Below are 23995 nucleotides of genomic sequence, written 5' to 3'. Positions count from 1 at the left end.
TGACTTCATGCAGGAACTTCTTAGGAAGAAAGATAAGAAGTTAGCAATATCTTTTAGCTCTACTTTCCGCTATATAGATGACGTTCTTTCACTAAACAATTAAAAAAATTGGTGACTATGTGGAACGCATCTATCCCATCGAATTGGAGATAAAGGATACTACAGATACAGTTAAGTCGGCTTCATATCTTGACTTACATCTAGAAATTGACAATGAGGGTCGGTTGAAAACAAAACTTTACGACAAAAGAGATGATTTCAGTTTTCCAATTGTGAACTTTCCATTTCTAAGTAGCAACATTCCAGCAGCACCTGCATACGGGGTATATATCTCCCAATTGATACGATATTCCCGTGCTTGCATTTTCTATCATGATTTTCTTGATAGAGGGTTACTGCTCACAAGGAAGCTATTAAACCAAAAGTTCCAAATGGTGAAGTTGAAATCGTCCCTTCCTAAATTTTACGGACGCCATCACGAGTTGGTTGACCGTTATGGAATAACCGTTTCACAAATGATATCGGATATGTTCCTTACGTCGTAACTACAATCCCCTTCCCTTTCATGAATGTGACCTACCGAATTAGACTATTTACCGGATTTGTAATCGCATAAGCAACACGACGAGTGCCACATGTGGAGCAGGATCTGCTTACCCTTCCGGAGCACCTGAGATCACCCCTAGTTTTTGGTGGGGTTCGTGTTGTTTATTCTTTAGTTTTCTATGTTGTGTCATGTGTACTATTGTTTTTCTGTTTGTCTTTTTCATTTTTAGCCATGGCGTTGTCAGTTTGTTTTAGATTTATGAGTTTGACTGTCCCTTTGGTATCTTTCGTCCCTCTTTTGCAATCAAATGACAACATTGCAGTACACCTCGCAAGTTAAAATATAATCAACGTGTTATAAATTGCATGCGTGCGAAGGAATTTACTTGATTTTCCATTTTTTTTTAATCTCGAAGCCAAATCTTTGAAAACCATGAAGGTAAAATAACCTTAACAGTTTAGAATCTATATTACCGAAAGGGACCTAAAAAGTGGCCAAATTCATCTGAAGTCAATTTTGCCTCCAAGGGTTGAAACCTTTGTTGCTTATAATTTTGAACTTTATTGACAGACAAATTAGAAATATTTGTTATAAATCATGTCAATAACAAAGTACTGACTACTGAGCTGATTATACCTTCTTGGACCAATATCCTCCAGCAGAGGTATCTGTAAAAGTATTTGTGAAAAAGCTGTCGACAGATTTATTTTGATTTTTTTTCTAATTTCTTTTGGCTAAGTTCAGATCCAAATCCGTTCTGATACAATTATTTATATCATTTTTTAATAGGCTAAGTTAGAGCGAAATGGATGTTGGATGTACACTGATTGATAAATGAGTCTTTGATGCATGATTTTTGTATCAGTGATTTTTGCTTAGACCTAGCTCTCACTAACTACGAGTACTATCAGATCTGGTCTAAGTGTCTTTTTGTTTGTTGGGATGTACAAGTACCTGACCACGTCCACTCAGTGTTTTGTTAGATTCATTTGTATTTGTATTCATCGGATGAGTTCAACCTTTTTTAACTGATTTTTATAGTTTGTTCTGATGTTGTACTGTTATACCACTGTCCCAGGTTAGAGGGCGAAGCCTTCAAACTATTTTGACCTCGCCAACTTCTGTACGTGGTTGTCGTTTGTTGTCGTTTGTTGTTGTGTTACATAGTTGATTTTCGTTCACTATTTTGTACATTGATTTGTCCGTTAATTTTCTCGTTTGAATCGTTTTATATTTTTCATTGCGAAGCCTTTTATAGCTGACTATGCGGTATAGGCTTTGATCCTTGTTGAAGGAAGTACGGTGATCTATAGTTGTAAATTGGTGTAGGGGCAATAAGGCCCTTATTTAGCCCAAAATGGATTTAGTCTAATGCTTAGTTCGTTTCTGTGTGTGTTACATTTTAATGTTGTGTCGTTGTTCTCTTATATTTAATGCTTTTCCCTCAATTTTAGTTTGTTACCCAGATTTGGTTTTTTTTCTATCGATTTATGAGTTTCGTCTGCAAAAGACTCAACAGTGACGCTCGAATCAAATAATGTTAAAAGACCGAATAATGTACGATGTTAAAGAGCACTTAGGACCAAAAAGTCCTAAAAGTAGATATGTGATTCATACTCTAAGGAATGATTATGATATCATCAAAATCATCTAACATAACGTATATAAAACAATGGGATGAGGTAAATAAAGGCAACAGTAGTATACCGCTGTTCAAACTCATAAATCCATGGACAAAAAACAAAATCGGGATAACAAACTAAAACCGAGGGAAACGCATTAAATATAAGAGGGGAACAACGACACAACACTACAATGTAACACACACAGAAACGGACCAAGCATCAGACAAAATCCCGCGAGAATAACAAGTATAACATCAAAAACAAATACATGAATTTTGGATAGACAAGTACCGTGACACGTCTTATCGCAATGTAAATTTACACTCAAAAATAAGAGAAAACAAACGACGCAACGTTAAATTGTAACACACACAGAAACGAACTACAATATAACAATGGCCATATTCCTGACTTGGTACAGGACATTTTTAAAGGAAAACATGGTGGGTTGAACCTGGTTTTGTGGCATGCCAAACCTCCCTCTTTTATAGCCATGTGAAATATAACATTAAAATGACAACTCAACACCACAGGACTACAATATAAATAAATTGGAAAACACAATAAAATTGCCAATGAGACAACTTTCCACTAAAGACCTAATAAAATAGAAGTAAAATTCATATGTCAATGTACGGCTTTCAAAAAAAATACAAAACACATGCCATATTGCAAACCAATAAAGTCATCGAAAAGACAATTGTAAAATCATTCAAATGATAAAGCTAATTGTTTGAATTGCTTATAAAACAATATAAAAACACTAATATGATATATTGCAACAAGTGATACCCTTAAATTACAGCCTTCTGACTTGTGACAGGCACATAAAGAACTTTGCGGGGTAAAACCCTTCCTATACTTGTGAAAGCAATACAACCGCATAACAATAGAACACAATTTTAAAACAATGTCAGAGTTAACTTATGGGACATAGCATAATAAAGGCAAAATGTAATTGAAGGTAATGCGAAACATTTCAAACTCGAATATAAGATCCTTGAAAGTTAAAGTTTGCATTTAGTGCATCAGCAAATGAAATATCGAATCGCATCTGCCTTCCAGTATCGTTTTCTTGATGAATCTATACATTAATTTTATAATAATTAAGTTTCTAAAAGTTTGTGATTTTGTGCCGGTAAATCCGTTTTTACCCCGTTTTTTACGTAGTTTAAGTGATAAATCGGGACTTTCCTGGGTTAATCTACGTAGTTTCTGCAATAAGTCGAATATCACTTTAACATTTCCAATTGTTAAATAAGTTGATATTATTAACGATATTGACGTTCAAAACATGATATTGATATATCCTACCATGACAACCTCCTTTTATGGTCTATACATATTGTAAATATAAAAACATTGGAACCAGGAAGTTGGCATTTAAATGGCAGAACCAAACTTTTGTTTGATACGATCTATGACAACTCATCGATCCTTTGAATAAACTTATTCTTATAGAATGGCAATTTAACACCCCGGTAAGATCTTGGAATGTTGTTTTCATCGGCACTTGCATTTTTGATTTTGTTAAATTGATTAAAAAAATTCCTGTGTAATATATTTATGAACTATTATGGTCCCAAGTCCAATCAATGTTATGTACTTATATTTTGGCATTTCAAAAGGTCTTGCTTAGATCAAACGGTTAAGGAAATATTTTCTTTAAATTTTATGTGTCGAATGTGAAGTGATTGATTAGTAAGATAGAGAGAACATGATGTTGGTAACAGTACTTTTGTTTAAATAATTTCATTGTACTAATTTTCAGTGGTGAAAAATGAAATAAATAAACATACCGGACTCCAAGGAAAGTTCAAAACGTAAAGCCCCCTCTCAAATGGCAAAATCAAAATCCCAAACACATCAACCGAAAGAAAAACATGTTATATTTCCGACTTGGTAAGACATTTCTTTATATTGAAAATGGTGGATAAAATTTAGATTCCATCACTGCAAAAAGAGTGTAACGATATTTCACAATTGTGTGTGTTATTTTCACATTTCTTGATCGGTATTAGAAAAATGTTTCTCCACACTAGTGAAATATCTGTTTCCGGCAAATGATTGGTCAAAATTTAGTTATGACGACAAGATGTCCTGGGTTTTTTTCTGAATTTTCCTATGTGACGTCATGAAAAAGGCAACCATGCCTGATGACGTCTCATAAATATACACACCTTTCTTCAAATCTTTGAAAAGGATGGATACAAATCATTACAGAAACAGATTCCACCAATATAACTCGTGTATCACGATATTTATCTACTCTCAACAGTTTAATGTTAATTATCTTAAAAGCTCGGCGCAAGCCTCGCGCATACAATATTTAAATTTAACTGTCTCAATTGAAGAAATATAGATTCCACACTGCAACAAGTGTGTTATCGTATTTCTCCAATCTCAACAGTTTAAATTTTTATCGTTCTTTTAAATAAAGGCAACAGTAGTATACCGCTGTTCAAACTCATAAATCCATGGACAAAAAACAAAATCGGGGTAACAAACTAAAACTGACGGAAACGCATAAGTATAAGAGGAGAACAACGACACAACACTACAATGTAACTAACACACACAAAAACGGACCAAGCATCAGACAAAATCCCACGAGAATAACAAATATAACATCAAAACAAAATACATGAATTTGGGATAGACAAGTACCGTGACACGTCTTATCACAATGTCAATTTACACTCAAAAATAAGAGAAAACAAACGACGCAACGTTAAATTGTAACACACACAGAAACGAACTATAATATAACAATGGCCATATTCCTGACTTGGTACAGGACATTTTTAAAGATAAAAATGGTGGGTTGAACCTGGTTTTGTGGCATGCCAAACCTCGTACTTTAATGGCAATGTTAAATATAACATAGAAATGACAACATAATATTACAGGACTACAATACAAATAAATAGGAAAACGTATTAGACAAAGAAACCCATGATTAATGAATAACAAAAAGCATCAGGTTTAAAATTTAATACGCCAAAAACGCGCCTCGTCTACACAAGACTCACCAGTGACGCCCAGATATAAAAGATCGAAAGCGAAAAAAAGTACAAAGTTGTACAGCACTGAAGATCAAAAGTTGAAAAAGGTTTTGTCAAATACGGCTAAGTTTGTATGCTTGGGATAAAAACATCCTAATTATTTAGAACAATTAATGCTATTGCAAACAGTAAATTTTATCAAATGAATATAACAGATATACATAATGAAACTGAAGTTTTAACTCATTACATAAAACAAACACGAATACATAATGAATGACCAACACAGAATAGACACACCCGACTCAGTCCAGGCCTCAACGCAGTAAATTATGAAAATGACGTCACATACGACGGTGAAAAGGCATTAAAAATTACGTCACATACGATGGTGAAAAGGCATTAAAAATTTGAACATATGAAATTTCTGAAACAGCAGAAAAATTACGTCACATATGAAAAACTATATCTCAAAAGTAAGATAGAATTAGGATTGATTAAAGATTAAAATAGAACTAAATACTGATATTGCATTTAAAACATTTGTAGAAAATTGTGTTCTTATAATGTGACATCATCAGGCATGATCGCTTTTTTTAGGACGTCACAATAGAAAATTCTGAGGAAATCTAACATCATAATTAATTTTCGACCAACAATTTTTTGAGAACGGTTATTTCACTTGTGATGAAAAATACGAGATAGACCCTAACAATTAACAGAGCTAAAAGCAAAATTAACAAAATAAGGAATTACAAATAATCAAAAAAGTAGTGCAGAAAGTTTCAACAAATGAAATACAAATCCAATTAGCTAGTTTCACTTTGAATGCTTGCCAAGCATCAAATGGAGAAAACGGTGTTACTTTTTCATCAAAAATTACCCAGGATGTTTCACTTTCCAGCGAAGTTCTGACTGCATCGTATGAATACCGTCGAGCCAACGCCTTTACCAGTAGCAAATGCTTTTGTGAATCCAAACAAGGAATTTCCGGCCAGGTCTTATTTAAATACTTTTGATTATGTTCTTGATAATTATACATTACAATTATGTCAACAAGTCATTGGCGGACTTCTTGAACAGACAAGCAAATTCAACTCGCATTCAATTTAAACCCCTGATCAACATTTCCCGTCAAATACACACAACTGTTGTTCCAAACCCTTCGTTGTTGTAATTTGTTAACCCAACCAAGATTAAATTTCCAAACAGTTTTTTGACAATTTCCAATATTTACAAAGACAAAAACCAAACTGTAACAATTGTCTTAACAAGAATATCTCGCCACACTGTTTTCAGGTGTTGATATGGTATCTCAAGAAATTCGTACAAAATTTATATCAGGATAGACATCAAGTTATACCATCTTCTTCTTCCGGACTATGAAACACCAAATAACTAAAAGATTAAACAGAACTTCAACACTTCATACATCCAGCTCCTCATCAAGACAAACATGGAAGAGATATTTTTGTTCACCAATAAATATTGACAAACTATAGAAATAAAATTCATAAATAATTCAGATTTTGATTGTAATAGTCTTCATTATACATTTGATATGCTACTTTCAGATTTGATTAACCCACTCTTGAGTGTACAAATTCTCGGAAAAATTCAAAACAAATCCTGCCGTAGTCAAAAATTTGTTACAAAAAGAAACTGATAAAGCTTTTTTTTTATAAGCCTTTTTACCCAACCCCCTTTTAGAATTCAAAGATTAATTATAAAAAAGATGTAAAAACTCCCTAAAAGAGACCAAATGACACAGAATTTAACAATTTTAGGTCACCTTCCGGCCTGCAACAATGAGCAAAGCCCATACCACATAGTCAGTTTAGGTATTGCAACTCACAAGCATAAAAAAAAACAACGGCTTATATAATTGATCCATCTTTTCCTCAAAATTGAGATTTACACTACAGTGGTAAATGATTTGAAAGATAAAAACCTTGGCATACATTTAAACTGATGATGCTTTATGTTAATGAAATGCCACAGCTTTGATTTGTAGGTTGGTGGTATACGGGACAACAGCGGCAGCGGCTAGGAAACTTATAAGTACGATGAAACGTTTTGTCTCTTTAAACATAGTTGGACATCATTTTATCCATACGCTATTTTTACAAGTCAGAAATAAAAGAAACATTTGTATTACATTATTCTGCATTAGTTATTTAATAAGTGTTTGAACGATTGTCAGTTGAATATGTTCTTTTCAATACAACACAATATACATGTTGTACATTTAAATGTTTATCCGTATTCGAATTTCAAATTATATCACAGAAAATCCAATTTGCTCGTGTCTCTATTTATATGCATTCAAATAATGCATATACCATGAATTATACTAATGCAGATCTTTTAACAAAGTCTTGATTCTTATTCTATTTCATTTCAAACTGGTAGTATCTTGTTTCTTTAATCAAACAAAAGATTTAAAATTCATATAGATATGTTAAAACGTATTTCAAATCTTCCATAACCGTTAATCAGTAATACAATTAATATGGAGCTCCAAGACGAAAAGATGAGTTTCGATGACAGAAATTTTAGCGCTTACCTTAACAGATCATATAATGACGGGTTTTCTCCGCCTCCTGATATTTGTGGAAAACAGAGGCATTCCAATGGATATTTACAAGCTTGTAATCGAAATGAAAAGGGTATATCTTCCAACCATGATTATCTCAGTGTACAGGGATCTATCAGAGAAGAATCGCAAGTTGATAAAGTATCAGACAAACCTCCCGATTTACAACACAGCAAATACATCACAAACAAAGAAGAGGTTACTGAACTTGATGATGTTCGAATATATTATGAAATAGCAGATTCAACAAAACTTAGAACGTCTGGGCAGTCAGACGTCAAATGTTTTGACCAAAAAGAATATGTAAGTGTTTTGCAATCATTAATATGAGTATAAATGTAACCCGAATCTTAAAAACTAAACTGTAATATCAAAAATAGGGGAATACATTTCACAACGGCTTGCCATATCGGGACCTTTGATAGCTTGATATTTGGTCTTAGGTATGATTATTGTTGAAGCTCGTATGATAATCTAAATATACTTCATTTTCGTTTTTCTGTTTCCGTTGTGTAAACTAAACAAGTTTAAAAATTGTTTTTATTTAAAGAGTGGACTTACGATATCAAAATTGACGAACGTGTCATATAATTCTGGTACCTTTGATAGCTACATGTATAAACACCACTGGGTCGATGCCACTGCTGTGTGGACGTTTCGTCCCCGAGGGTATCACCAGCCCAGTAGTCAGCACTTCGGTTTGACATGAATATCAATTCTATGGTCTTTTTTTTATATAAATTTTCGAAAAACTAAGGATTTTCTTATCCCAGGAATAGATAACCTAAGCCATGTTTGGCACACATATTTGGAATTGTGGGTCATTAATGATCTCCGACTTTGTACTAGTTTGGCTTTATAACTATTTTTATATGAGCGTCGCTGGTGAGTCTTATGTAGACGAAGCGCGCGTCTGGCGTATTAAATTGCAAACTTGGTACTTAAATAACTTTTTAATATCCATAAACTGTCACAAAACCATCATATTTTTGAATCATATATTGGTTTTTTTAAGATATTTGTTTAACTGAGTAGTACGGCAGTTGCAATAGATCCATATAAAAACCAAATTTATTTTTTTTGAAATTTAATGACAATATAACTTTTTGGCTTTCATTTTGGATTTCCTTTTCTTTTTCAAGCTATATATTATATCTGTACATTCTTGAATGCTGTTTGCCATTTTATATCTTTTATTGTAGGTACTTAGACCAGCAGATGACGACTGCTTGCCGCAAGACAAAGAAACAAATAAACCATCTGCAAATTCTCCTTGTTCCCCCTGTAGAATGATTATTCTTGCTGCAATAATAATAATACTCCTGATTGGCCTTGGCCGTGCAGCTTATTTCTTATGGCTTAGAGATACCAATGAAAGTTTGTTTGATTTAAATTGTTAGCTCGTATCCAAAGCTGAAACGTGTACTGATAACATTTTTACCTACAGTATAACGTTTTGCTAATATTAAGTAAATTTAATTCAGGTTCAATTAATTTTTAATGAACAAAAACTATTTTCATAGATATGCTATTCAAACAAACTTTAAGTCAGTAGAATTTTTGTAGGGTTTTTCAATGGTTACTGATGAATTTTAAATGAGTTTGTATAAAATTCCTGAATAATATACATCCGTGTACGTATAAAGACAAATAATTGACGATAAGTTATTTAAATATTTATAGATTGTTTATAAATTGAAGAAAAAAAATCATGCATCTTAAAGTCCCCTTCTAGATCCATCTTCATTCAGAACACAAAATTTTAAAAGCAATAAGCAAAGCAATGAATTCAAATATGAAAACGTACGTGTGTGTATACCATGTTTCAAATGGTTAAAACTAGGCATGGATAATTTTCAGTCTTGTTAAGTTTAAACATATCTATATGTAATATTAGTATCTTGTCTATTCATTTCGTATACGTTGCAAATTGGACATTTTAAAGCTTTTGAATATTTAATGTAACTATTCGGTTACAGTTTAATAAAGGAAAAACTATATTTTTAAAGGTTGATTGAAATGAAATATCCGAATATTCACACTAATAAACGCGTACATTATGTTGATATATAAACCCATGATATGCTTCTGTACAATTCTTATTCAAGACTCACCTTTAGTTAGTTTTGTTTCCTCTTTATCATTCGTCTTTGAACGTTAAAAAAGTGACGTATGAAGAAGTAACTTCTCTAAAAAAAAAAATAGGACATTATATGGACATATTGGCGAATAAAAAAGCATTTTACACAATACAGTCTTAACAAATATTTCGAAAATATAGTTAAAAGGAAATTTGGTATATACGTAAATATAACGGCATGTCGCCAATACGGAAACCTTAACGTCAAAGTTTGTCAATAAACGGTTTTCAACGATATGCAGAAGATCCATATATAAAATCGAGGAGCTAAGAAAAAAACAAAGACTACCACACATATTCCATAAACACAAGTTTAGCTAAAATAACAAATTAAGATGAAACACAAACATAAACGAAGTTACAGATTAGGGGATCGAGGGCCACATTACCTAATACTGGGTTGTACTACTTTTGTTTAGACCTCCTCAACCCGTTTCGTATTTAAATTGGACCAGTGAAATTATACAAGATACATTTTATTTATTTTGAAGAGTGTTCAATCATTAATTACATTTTATCAATTTTTAATGTCAATTGATATCATACTTTTTGTAATAGATACATTTACTGCAATTCCTTTCAATATTTGACAAATGTAAAACATTTCAATTGAGAAAGCGATATATTGCAACAAATGACATTAACTTGATTTATAGAATGTGGCGGCGTTAAACATATATGCGGGTACCTAATAACTTCCTTATCTAAGGACAGTGATGTAAAAGCACAAAATAAGAACAAGTAATATAACGCACCTGTTTTTGGAACATGAGATATTCTTTATGTAGAAAATATGAATCGTGTTGGTCCCCATTTTTTATGATTTTTTTCATTTTTCTAAATTTTGAACACGTAGTTACTTTAGGAAGAGCACTAAAGATGTATACTAGATTGAAAAGAAGGAGTGTCATGAAACATCACTTTCAACCAAAATAAACGTAAAAGTGTGTGCTATCTAGTATGCTATATTTCAGACGAGACAACTGATACATTAAACAACACCCAGCATAGTATTACGTCAACGATTGTATCGGGTACATTTGGAACACCAATACTCAGTACAGAAGCGCAAACGGATACCCTTACCAATCCAGCTTCTACGCTTACGACATCAACCGATCAGGTTTTATCAACTACAAAAGGTACGTTTTTCATGTAGAGCCAAAAATGTTGACATGCAAAACAAAAGTGAGCGGGTTTTTTTTTTTTTTTTTCGTTGCTGTCTTATATTTATTAAAAACATGCGATGTTGCCTTGTTTTGATGTAAGTACAAAAAATATATCATATTCCCATTTCGCATGTATAACCCCATTCTCCTTTAGTTTGTGTCTTAATGACTTATTTTGGCATGAAAACAAATCAGCTGAATGGTGGTTAATAGAAATAAGGGATAAAAACTGGTTTTCCATTTCCATTGGCTATTCATTTGGTAAATGACGACTATAAAAATTGATTATTAACAGGAAACTCCGCAAAAAAATCAAAAATTGATATTATGTTCATTCTGCATAAAAATGCTCAAATTTATAGATATTAAAGTTTTATTCTGCTAGACAAGAGATCACCATCGATTTTAAATTCAGAGTATCAATTTTCTGCGTGTCGCCATTTTGACCATCCTCCCCCTTTTCAACCACGATATGTCTATGAACCACAAAGGACCAAAACCACAGTAGCCTAATGTAGTCGTAATTGCGTGTCGATTTAGTGTCAATCGTACGGTTGTTTTATCCGACTAACTAACTTGATACGGAAAATGTTTTTTTTAAGTAACCAAGGTCTGTCGTTTTAAACTGTTTATATGGGAATTGGTGAAAAAGTCATAGTTCAAAGTCATAAATGAGCATAAATAAGTGTTCCGTGAAAATTGTTTTCGAAAATTTAATTTGTTCATAATTCTTTTATGTAATAAACTTATTTAAATAAATTCGGACCTTCCCTTGTCTGATCACCAGCATGGCTAAAGGTAGTACTCCCAAATGTATTGTGAGGTGACACGTTCAGGTATTAAAGCCATTTCTTATCGGACTTGCAAGTTCATGCATCGTTTCACTTCTTAGGGTATTGATCAGTGTACCATGTGTACACGACCGATAATTTAAAACTTTCCATTTTGAACTATCAGGTGTATAATATCGTCTCTGTCTTGCGTGTCCGATATTGATATACTAGTCATTACTAAACACTCATACGCTTGTTTATAAATACTATTTCTGGTGTAAAGAATATTATTTATAAATATCTAGATAATTCCAAAAAAAGATTTGATAAAATAAAAATCTGTTTACACATTTTTTTCAAGGGTAAATTTGGGGAAATGTAAGTACTCGTTGTCAAAAGTGAACATACAAGATATATTGAAATAACAAAAATATACGCACTTGTCGACTATTCGTTTATACGCCTGGATAGAAAGTTACAGAACTATAGATAGTTGAAATTTTAAATTATATACACTTTAACATTGAACATAAGAAAGAAACATAGATTTTGTTAATTTGGGCTAAAAGTTTTGTAAATAGACGTGTCCTCGTATGACATCAATATGTTTTCATGGGATGTCGATGGACTATTGTATACCAAAAGAAGAAGAACAGAACTAATTTGAATTAAATACAGGTCGGTATTTAACTTGCTTTGGTTCATCGGAGTTATGGACATAGTAAAATCACAGATTTCTTTTTCAATAAGATTGTTCTCGAACAAAGGAAGAAATTCGTCATCACAATTGTTGGGTATAATATATAATAATGTGAACATAGTTCTGAAAGTACTTTATGCCAAATTTCCTGTTCCGACTTGCATGTTATATATGCCACTGGACGAACACTAATTATCCCCAAGGGATTTTTTTTTTGCTGGAAAACTATTGAGTATCAAAGTTTCAAATTAATTTCGGGATTTATTTTCTTTCTTGGTATTCAATAACAGAAAAAATTATAAACTGCTTGTCCGCTAAATAGGGGTATTCTTGCCAGATAAAAGACTTATAATAATATTCAAAAATAGGGAAATATGACATTAAATTGGTTTTGTCTTTTTTTTAAACATCGTTAAAAAGATGTGTGTCTAAAATGAACGACAAAAGAACCCTGTAATACTAGTACGAGAGAATCATTGATATGGTTATATTTATAAATTTACTGTTTACAAATTTTTGAATTTTTTGAAATACTAAGGCTTTTCTACCTCAGGCATAGATTACCTTAGCTGTATTTGGCAAACTTTTAGGAATTTTGGTCTTCGATGCTCTTCAACTTCGTACTTTATTTGTCATTTTTAACTTTTTGGGATGCAAGCGTCACTGATGAGTCTTTTGTAGACGAAACGCGCGTCTGGCGTATATACTAAATTTAGTCCTGGTATCTATGATGAGTTTATTTATAGCATGTAAACATTCCTTCTCAATAATATAGTTGTATTGGAAATTTTTTGTTACAGATTGACACTCATGGTCCGATATGCATGTAATATTTGCCATATGACGCCCATAGTTCTCTCTACCTTCATCATCTTATTCTTTGATATCGCTGTAAACATCGATGGTTCACACCCAAACAAAACGGGAGTAATGTACCTTCAAAGCTTCTCCGTGTTATACACTTGTGAGATATATAGACGAAATTTCGGTATTGAAATGAATCTACATCTCACAAACAGATTTTGAGTGATCACATACGAAACCAATATAAACGTATGGCAAGATATAACCATGCAGGAATTTAGTTTTCGTCAGACGCAAGAACTCATCACTATCATAAACGTATACGTATAGGCATGCATTAACGTTATAAATGAATTTCTAAAGGCTGTTTTTCAATATATAAACAGTGATTAAAAGGACAAACACTCAATACAGATATTATAATAACATGAAAAAGCTAAGATAAGTTCCTTCCTCTTGTTTTGTACATTATTTTATTCATTGCTGTGTGTCAACTGATAGTTCTAGTTTAAATCAGAATGGGCATGGGGAATGTGTCAAAGAGACAACAACCCTACCAAAGAGCAGAAAACAGCCGAAGGCCTCCAATACATCTTCAACAAGCGTGAAAATCCCGCACCCGGTGTTGGAAACGGTTTGCATGGAATTAACCGGTGTTTGTCTAAACAAAAACAAAGAAAACAAATACTCTTCTGGTGTTTGGGAACTCAAAGCTGAATTGGAACCCATACAAATTGCAATGAAGAAACATACACTGCATAAAATTATATTAACACACTATTAGGTTACATGTATTATCTTTATATTACAGTACTTGCAACCTTAGGCGTTACTATTACAGCGATCAATCAGCGGTCATCGATCAGTCACCGATCCGTCAAGTTCGCGTCAAACTCACATCAGCAATCCGTCAGACTTACAGTAAAAGTAATTGACTGATCGGACTGATCGGATGGTACCGATCGACCTTGATGACGAATTGAACTGTAATACGTCACATGATAAACTAATACAAATTACGGAATCTTAATTTCGTTTAATTTAATTAAAATGGCGTCTCGTGAAAATCGAACGTTCAATGATACATTTTGTTTATTAATTATTTAGCAAAGGTTTATAATTCAAATGAAAAGAAATGTACAGATAATTGTTATCAAAGGTACCAGGATTATAATTTAGTTCGTCTACATAAGATTCATCAGTGACGCTCATATCAAAATATTTATCAAGCCAAACAAGTACGAAGTTGAAGAGCATTGAGGATCCAAAATTCCAAAAAAATGTGCCAAATACGGCTAAGGTAATCAATTCCTGGGATAAGAAAATCTTTAGTTTTAAACCTAAATTAAAATATCATCATTAAAGAATGGTCGTTTTTGTTTTATTTAGGTTATATATTTTCAAACCCGGCGAGTTCTAAAACGGTTTCTACATCGCGATTTAGATTTTATTATTTTCCAAACATACTCGAAAAAAACAAAATGAAAGGATCAGTTATTAAAAGATGCAGTCTATTTTTTTTCAGTATTTTGAATTTTTGTATCCTTATCATCATAAAATTCTTTAAAAAAACCTTATCATAATCACGGACTTTCTATATTCCTGTCACAATCGAAGCCTTTGTAACAAATTACAAAAATAAAAAAATGCTGTTTTTTTAGCAAGAAATGTGAATAATTTTTAACAATGCAAACAACATTACATAATATTTTTCTGATAGTCTTTTTCTACCTTAATAACAAAAATAACTACTCCTAAACAATAAAAAGTACAAAAATCCAATGGTGGTAAACATAATTATATTCCTTGAAAAGAAAGAAATAATTTCAGCTGATTAATTCTTGAATAATTCACATTTTTCTACAAAAAAAACATATGAAAATCATTAATAACAACTGATTGCAATTGAAATTACTATATTTTCCAATATGAGAAGAAATATTTGCATTTTAGGCCAATTTTATGAAAAAAAACTATTCTAAACTATAAAAAAGTACAAAAATCCACTGGCAGTCAATAATTTTCAGTAAAATTAAGAAATATTTGCATTTAAGTCAAAGCGTACAAATATGTATAATCTTTTTCCTTAAAGTAAGCATATTTTATAAAGAACAGCCAATCTTGATGAACAGAAAGTACTGAAATCATATGACGGTTAATAATTTGTATCAAAATAAATCAATAACTGCATTCTTATTCCACAAAAATAAAAGTTTAAGTATTTTAATTCTCATTATATCTCAATTCTAATAAGAAGACTTGTCTCAAGAATGCAAGATGGTAAAAATAACTGATTTCAAATAAAATAGTCTAACTTTGATAAAAAGAACAATAATTTGGTTATTTTAAACAATGTGAACAAAATTTTAGTATGATTTTACTGACATTCCTTTAATTATATGAAAAAAAAATATTCTAAATATAAAAAGTACAAAAATCCAATGGCTGTCAAACATTTTCAGTAAAATGAAGAAATATTTGCATTTTATGCAACGCATACAAAAAATTAATATCTTTTTCCTTAAAGTAAGCATATTTTATGAAGAACAGCTAATCCTGATGTACAAAAAGAACTGAAATCATATAACGGTTAATAATTTGTATCAAAATAAATCAATAACTGCCTTCTTATTCCACAAAAATAAAAGTTTAAGTATTTTACTTCTCATTATATCTCAATTCTATTTATAAGACTTGTCTCAAGATGGTAAAAATAACTGATATCAAATAAAATAGTCTCATTTTTGATAAAAAGAAGATTTATTTTGGTAATTCTAAACAATGTGAACAAAATTTTAATATAATTTCTTTAACATTCTTTTAATTTGATGAAAAAAACTATTCTAAACTATAAAAAGTACAAAAATCCAATGGCGGTCAGAAATTTTCAGTAAAATGAATGAATATGTGCATTTTAGGCAACGCGTGCAAAAATTTAATATCTTTATCCTTAAAGTAAGCATATTTTATGAAAAACAGCCAATCCTAATGTACAAAAAGTACTGAAATTATATGACGGTTAATAATTTGTATCAAAATAAATCAATAACTGCATTCTTATTTCACAAAAATAAAAGTTTAAGTATTTTAATTCTCATTATATCTCCATTCTGATTAGAACACTTGTCTCAAGATGGTAAAAATAACTTATTTCAAATTAAATAGGATCATTTTTGATAAAAAGAAGAAGAATTTTGGTTATTTTAAACAATGTGAACAAAATCTTAGTATGATTTTTCTGACACTCTTTTAATTTTATAAAAATAACTGATTTCAAATAAAATAGTCTCATTTTTAACAAAAAGAAGATTAACTTTGGTAATTCTAAACAATGTGAACAAAATTTTAATATTATTTCTTTGACATTCTTTTAATTTCATACAAAAACAACATATTCGAAAATATAAAAAGTTCAAAAATCCAATGGCGGTCAATAATAACGATTTTCGTACCAAGACGTTGATGTTATCAGAGTCATATAATATAATTATGTATTATATGTCTCTGATGTATGTTCAATACAAAACTTTTAATCAACACAAACAATTTAACGCTCTAAGTATCGTATTCTGTTTTACTTTTTTCACTTTTTTATTGCAACTTATTTTATTACAAATTAACGTGTAAATTAAGGTGTCTTTGTAAAGGTTCGCGTTCATCGATTGTAAACACTGTCGAGTTCGGTTTACATAGGAATTTTAAATATATACGTATCCGTCCGATCCGTGCATAAATTTAATTAACTGATCGATTGAAGACAGTTTTCAGGGTAACTCTCACATAGGTTATTTGACTTATCTGACGGATCCTATGGGTCACCGATCACCGACCACTCATCGATCAGTCAAGCATCCGTCACCGATCATTCACCAAGTTCACGTCAAACAGTAACGCCTAAGGTTGCAAGTACTGTATATATATATGCCATTTCAATATAAGACATGCTTAGTTTCATATGGGCTAAATTACTGAAATATCAGTTAAAGCTTTCTATGGTTTTTCTAAGTACTTACCCAGTCAACAGACTAACAGTGGGCCAACGTTGGCAAATTGTCGGCTCGTTGGTCGACCGTTGGTGTTGGCTGCACAACATTGGCCCAATGTTGGCAAATTGTCGGTCCGTTGGTCGCAAGTTTATGTTGGCTGCACAACATTGACCCAACGTTGGCAAATTGTCGGTACGTGACCTGGTCGCACGTTGGTGTTGGCTGCACAACATTGGCCCTACGTTGGTCTGTTGTTCTAAATGTTCAGGAAGATGGAGAGAAGGTGGCAAAATACAAAATTTTCGGGTAAGACACAACATGGTATAGTCGATATGAAAAAGCAATAATTGCAACATTTAAAAAAGTAATAGTTTCGCCATTTTGAACTGATATAAGAACCAGGAGTTATTGCAGTTGTTGCCTGGAAGGGATTTTAGTATCCTTCATTTGGATAAAGGTTTATAGATTGAACCAACGGAGTTCCAACGTTTGCTAACAGTTTGTATAACTACGTTGGCCTAACGTTTGTTCAACATCAGCAAGTATTATTCCACCATTGGACCAACGTTGGGCCAATGTATTGTATAAAACCTTACAACGTTGTGCCAACGTTTAGCCATCACGTTTGGCCAACATAGGGCCACTTTGCACTTATACATTGGGTCAACATTTAAAAATTACGTTGGGTCAATGCATGTAGATACGTTGGGCCAACGTTGTGCCAATGTACCAATGTTGTCTGGGTATACGAATCTGTCACTCATTCATTCAATATTGTAAGTTTAATACAAGTAAAGTATTAATTACAAGTTTGATCATTTTAATGGCGTGTTTATATTTCAGTGGAGTGAAAGTGAGCTTTTAATCCTCCGAGGAGTAACATATTTAGTCATGCAAAGATCTTATTTATTTCTTTACAGAGAGCAGCTCATCTCAAGCACCAAGTACCACTATACAACCGCACTGTAAGTACATGACTGTATAAAAAAGACGGCATACAAAATAGTTTACAGAATATAAGAAGATCGTTGCGATTCGACATACATGAAGCTGCATGAAAATTATGTATATGATGTCATTTTATACTTTCTGATTCCCCCTTCACTTTGGATTACTTTTATATAGGATTTGTATGTCATATATAGATACAAGAAGATGTTGTATGAGTACCAATGAAACCACTATTTATTCAAGATGCAATTAGTAAAAAAAAACATCATAGGTCAACGTACGGTCTTCAACACCAAGTCTTGGCTTCTACCAAACAGCAAGCCTTAAAGGACCCCAACAATAATTATTGTAAAACCATTCAAACAGGGAAACTAACGGTCTTATCTATATAAAAAACGAGAAACGAGAAACACTAATCTCTGTTAAAGATTCCATTTTAGGTAATGTTGCTTATAAAGAAGCAATAGTTCAGAAATATAACAGTCGCATATTTGAAATTCGGTTTTGTTTGGCAATATGTTGTGTTTCTCTCAAATTGTGGTTTTTATTTTAGCCTTTGTATCGCCGTGCTCCTTGTATAAGGATAATCTTTACAGCTTTATATTAGTCCAATTGCGTACACTATTAATAAAGAATTAAAACGAAGGAGACAGTCTTATATATAAATGCCTATATTTGTTAAAATTGACTGTTGATATACTATATGTTGCAGTTTAAGGAACGTGAATTGTACAAATTATTCAATTTATACAGATGAATACATGGATATACAATGTGTATGTTCTGCTTACATTGCATTTTTTATACTTGTCAAAAAATGTTTAACAAAGTGAATTGAAACTGCAAGGGGACAATTAAATACTCATATTTTAAGGAGACACTGACAATGCAATGGCGACAAGTACTAAAAACATTCTACAAATATTAAACGTCAAATAACAAAACAGAGCAACAAACAATTCCCTGTTAAACAATATTTCTTTATCCTCTTTGTACAGTCAAAAATGTAGCTGTGTCTTTTTTATTTCAGTTAATTTCCTATTCTGATCAGGTCAGAAAAGTGACAGTATAAACTTATCATTTAATTTCTTATGTTTAATATCGGGAAGGACAATGAATTAATGTGTATCAAGTGGAAGTTAAATTCTATTTGTTGTTATTCAATTCCTGTATTGCTTTTAAGTTTGTAGACAATAGTAAATAAAATATATATTCTAATTTCATTTAGGTTCACCTACTGGAAATACGATTTTACAACTCAGTCCTGACCAAATTGCCAATCTTGGAACGTACAGAAGTTGGTTTCTTCATAGTTGCGAAGCCGACATTGGCTATCCAGCAGGCGATCTAAGCATTGAAATCATGAAGTCAGGAGACTTAGAGTTCAGAACATTAAATGTTACAATTGACAGCTCACAGGACAACAAAACATCATGCGAAATTCATAGAAAAATAGAGTTTGGGATACTATTTACATCTGATATGGAGAAGGCTATAGTCAGATGCAAAGTTATGAATACATTCTTTCAGGACTCATCGGCATTTTATTCAAATAATGAAACTATTTTACTTATATCATGTAAGATTACTTGTGTACATGATACGTCAAGCAATTTTAACATTTTATACTATCGTTGATATGGATAACATCTGTTATTGATAACAAATGCAAAAGACACCAAAGAGACATTCAAACTTATAAGTAAAACATAATTTAACAACACAATGACATTTATTTTTAAAGTCATTTATATTAGTAATATCAGCTATTGCACCGTAAATCTAAACGTTGGCGTAGCGTGTTCCATCTACTCACACCCTAATTATATACCATTTACATTTATAACGCATATTGCTTTGATAATCTATTTTGCACATATAATGGAAGACGAGACCTTTACATAATTCTGATTATCCTTCTTTAACTAAGAAAAACAAATTATCACGTAATAATAATATTTTCTGCAGGTTTAAGGTGATTAATTTCTTTCAGATGATGCTTGTAAGGATAACACCGTATCCCAAAGCCATCGTGTACATCCTACAGAATGTCATTATTACATTGAGTGCCAGAATAAAGTACCATATGGTCGGGCCTGTCAGCACAAACATTGTTTTGGAATAGACACCGTAGAAGTGTGCAGTCCTTGCGAGGACGTTACATGTCCAGAAACAAGTAAGAAAAAGCTGGCTTAAAAGAATATCAAATAAGTGTTTAAGAATACAGAAGAATCACATCTTGCTAGCCCTCGTTTCTTATGTTAATTTAATGCGCACATCTATTTTGCAGATTGTTTTCAAGATAAACTAACGTATTTCATGGAACCAAAATAACAAACTACCCAAATTTATTTGAAATGATGAACACATTATTAAAATCAGAATTTAGAAATAAAAGAAGAAGGTATTAATACACGAACAAGTTTTTATAAAGTAGCTTAATAGCCGAATAAATAAAAAAATAGTTTTAAAACTTTGTTGCTATACCAAATGCAAAATCAAATTTTGAATATTTCCATAATGCCTTTTAATATATTATGGGTTAAACATAATTGAATCTCTATTCCGCTTCTTTATTGTTTTTCTCTGTTGTTTTATATAAAGTAATTTATCGTATTTGATTCAATAATATTCCTCGTATGAATATATATTAGTTTCTATGATTAATTCAAATCCACGTATGGTTAAAGAGTTTTAACATTTAAACCACATTCTACTGATCTACGAAACATATAAGTGCATCGGATTCTTAGACATAGGAATACAAAGTAATCGTGTGCACCAATAACACTAAATACAAAATAAAGTATCTGAATTGCATAGAAAGTTGAAATTTTATACGTGTTCTCTTAAAACAATAAATCTATAAAACAGTTTTCTCAATTAAATGTTTCATTTATACTCAAATGATTCGTTTTTATACATCATTAAAAATATGATAACGAATAATTTTCTTTTTTTTCAATTTCCAATTGTTTTAGATGACTCCTGTGCAAATGTGATAACCCTTCAAAAGGTAATATGCCAAAAAAGTAACCATGGTAATGTAGCTTGCACTTCAGTTTAACAACCAGATGTCTAAAGTACACATTTAAAACGGCTATACAGAGTAAATGTAATTAACACTCGTCGGAATTAAAGTGTTGAATCATAATTTTGAGATAATTGTCAGATTTCCAGCAAACATGACTAACTTTCCGCTCAACTTTATCAAAACAATGTCCCATTGAGTAGCCGTTAAATAAAGGATCGTGTGAATATGAAAATACGAAGGTATGGTATGAATTCCAATAAGACAACTATTCACCAGAGACAATTGACATATAAGTTAACACATATTCTGTTCCGTACATAGTATTTCATATTCTGAAAAAAAATCATATTTCTTTTACATTAGAAAACAGTAAATATGACAGTGCACGCTGATCAAATAGTTGGTCTAACTTCTCCAAGAATTTCAAATCTCCATACTTGTACTGGTAATGTTGGCAATCCACCAGAGAACATAGAGGTTGAAATACGGTTGGCAGGAAACTCAAATTATCACAGAATATACCCAAATTATATAACCAAAACAGATTCAACTGTTAACTGCAGATTAACAAGAGTTATAAAGTTTTGGATTAATTTTACTACGGAAATGTACAATTCAACAATTAGATGTAAATTGACCAACGACCTCAATCCAGATGATTTGCCGGCATACTCTAATCCTGAAATGCTTTTTCTGGTTTCTGGTAAGAATAAATTAATATTTGATAAGTTGTGTTTTGCAATAAAAAATCAAACAACGGGTTCGGATAAACGTTTGGTTGTTCATGACTTAATATGATCAGCAGCACTATCGGCACTTTATGATTGGTTTAGGTATTTCAAAGTTAGTATACAAAAAAATGCATTTAAACATCATCATTTTTCACAGAGTCTATCAGACATCTTCTTTTTAGATTTTTAGCTCTTTACGATGTCTTTTTCCTTTTTTTGTTAAAATACTAGGATATTCAAACAAGATAACAATTTTAAGTCATGTAACACATATTGCACATGACAGAAATATTAAAAACTGAAAGGTTGTTGTGTGTCAAATGAAATTTCAAGAAAAAAAAGATTAATTTGTGAGTGCATTGATCGAGATGGATTAAACTTAAATTTTAATGAAATTATTACATTCTTTATATAATATATTAGCCTGTATCTACATTAACATTGTGTACAAACACATAGCTTTAACTGAGGAGAACGACGTCTTATGATTTTATTTGTTATAAACGATCCCTGATATTGTCAGGTCAGAAGGTAACAAAGTATACTTGAATGTGTAAAAAAGAACTAGATTTGGTCAATATAGTATCCTGTCAGACTGTCAAAGTACTTGAAAGGGCAACCAAATCTCACGTATTTATGGAGCGGTTTGGTGTTGGTTTTTTTACTTTTCTGTAGGCTTATTTTTTTTTTTATTCTTCCTATTATGGTATTTGATTTTACTTTCGAGTTTTTGCATTGCTAATACATGTACAAAATGTATATGATTATCAAATATTTAACTAGAAATACTTTCAAATACTGGGGATTCATTATTTTTCGTTGGATACCAATTTTAGTGAATTTCGTGGGTACATGTGATCCACGAAATTAAATGTTCAACGAATAACAAATTTTTTATAGGTTTATAAGCAGACTTTGTCTAAACTACGAAATTAAACATCCACCTACATGCAAGTGTTCCCTAATGCACGAAAATTGATACCCACGAAAAATAAATGAATCCACAGTAGTAGATTTTGATTTAATTTATATTAAACTTTTGATAATGTTTTGAACATGCTATTACGTTAAAAATATAATTTCAGTCGACTTTTGTTATCAGGATTATAACTTTACCACAACTAACAAATATCACCATCCGACAACCTGCCATAGATTTGTGACTTGTGAAAGGAATAAACCATACGTCTATGAATGTCCAAGTAATCTTTGTTTCAGTGTAGAAAAAGATTATTGTGATCATTGCTCTGCAGTACAAACATGTGCGTAATGAAACCGGTTACTAGAAACGTTTTTTAAATCACTTTCTTTAAAAATTGTACAAAGTATAAATATGTTTACTTTATCAACATAATATTCAATGTATATGAACCATACTATGTATTTTGTAGTTTACTTTATAGAGATTAAATAATGATGATGCACGATATGTTTTAATTATAGTTTGCTGACACATACAATATACAAAAAAGATGGAGTATGATGGCAAATGAGATCATTCTTCACAAAAGACCTAATGACACAAAAATAAACAACTATAGGTCACCATACGACTATCAACAATGAGTAAAGTCCATTCAAGTCGGCTATAAAAGACCCCGAAATGACAATTGTAAAATATTTCAAACGATAAACTTGACAGTTTAATTTATGTACATAATAAAGAATTAAAACAAATAAGTAACACAACAATAAACCACAACCACTGAATTACAGCCTCCAAACTTTGGACGAGCACATACAGAATAAGGCTGAGTTAAGCATGTTAGTTGGCGCGCAACCCTCCGCTACTCCTTGGACATAAGTGCAGCATAACAATACAAGAACTGCACAAAACAATAAATAAAATGCATATGATCAACAGCACCAAACAACAATCACTCAATTACAGGTTTTTAGCTTTCGACAGACACACATATTATGGGACGGGTTTA

At 31.6% G+C, this 23995-nt stretch overlaps 1 protein-coding gene across 1 annotated transcript in view; it reads left to right on the top strand.

Moving 5' to 3' along the window:
* LOC143068638 (uncharacterized) overlaps positions 1–23485 on the top strand; it is a 151145-nt gene extending 127660 nt beyond the window's left edge. The window contains exons 9-10 of the mRNA XM_076242854.1: positions 21694–22033; positions 23147–23485. Of these exons, the coding sequence (XP_076098969.1) occupies positions 21694–22033; positions 23147–23331 (525 nt within the window). The 3' untranslated portion in view covers positions 23332–23485. The remainder of the gene's footprint in view (positions 1–21693; positions 22034–23146) is intronic.
* Positions 23486–23995: the final 510 nt, after the last annotated feature.

Source organism: Mytilus galloprovincialis, chromosome 3 (assembly GCF_965363235.1).
Source record: "Mytilus galloprovincialis chromosome 3, xbMytGall1.hap1.1, whole genome shotgun sequence".
NCBI classification, from domain to species: Eukaryota; Metazoa; Mollusca; class Bivalvia; order Mytilida; family Mytilidae; genus Mytilus; species Mytilus galloprovincialis.
The sequence above is the reverse complement of the archived record's forward strand: the minus strand, read 5'-3'. Positions and strand labels throughout refer to the sequence as shown.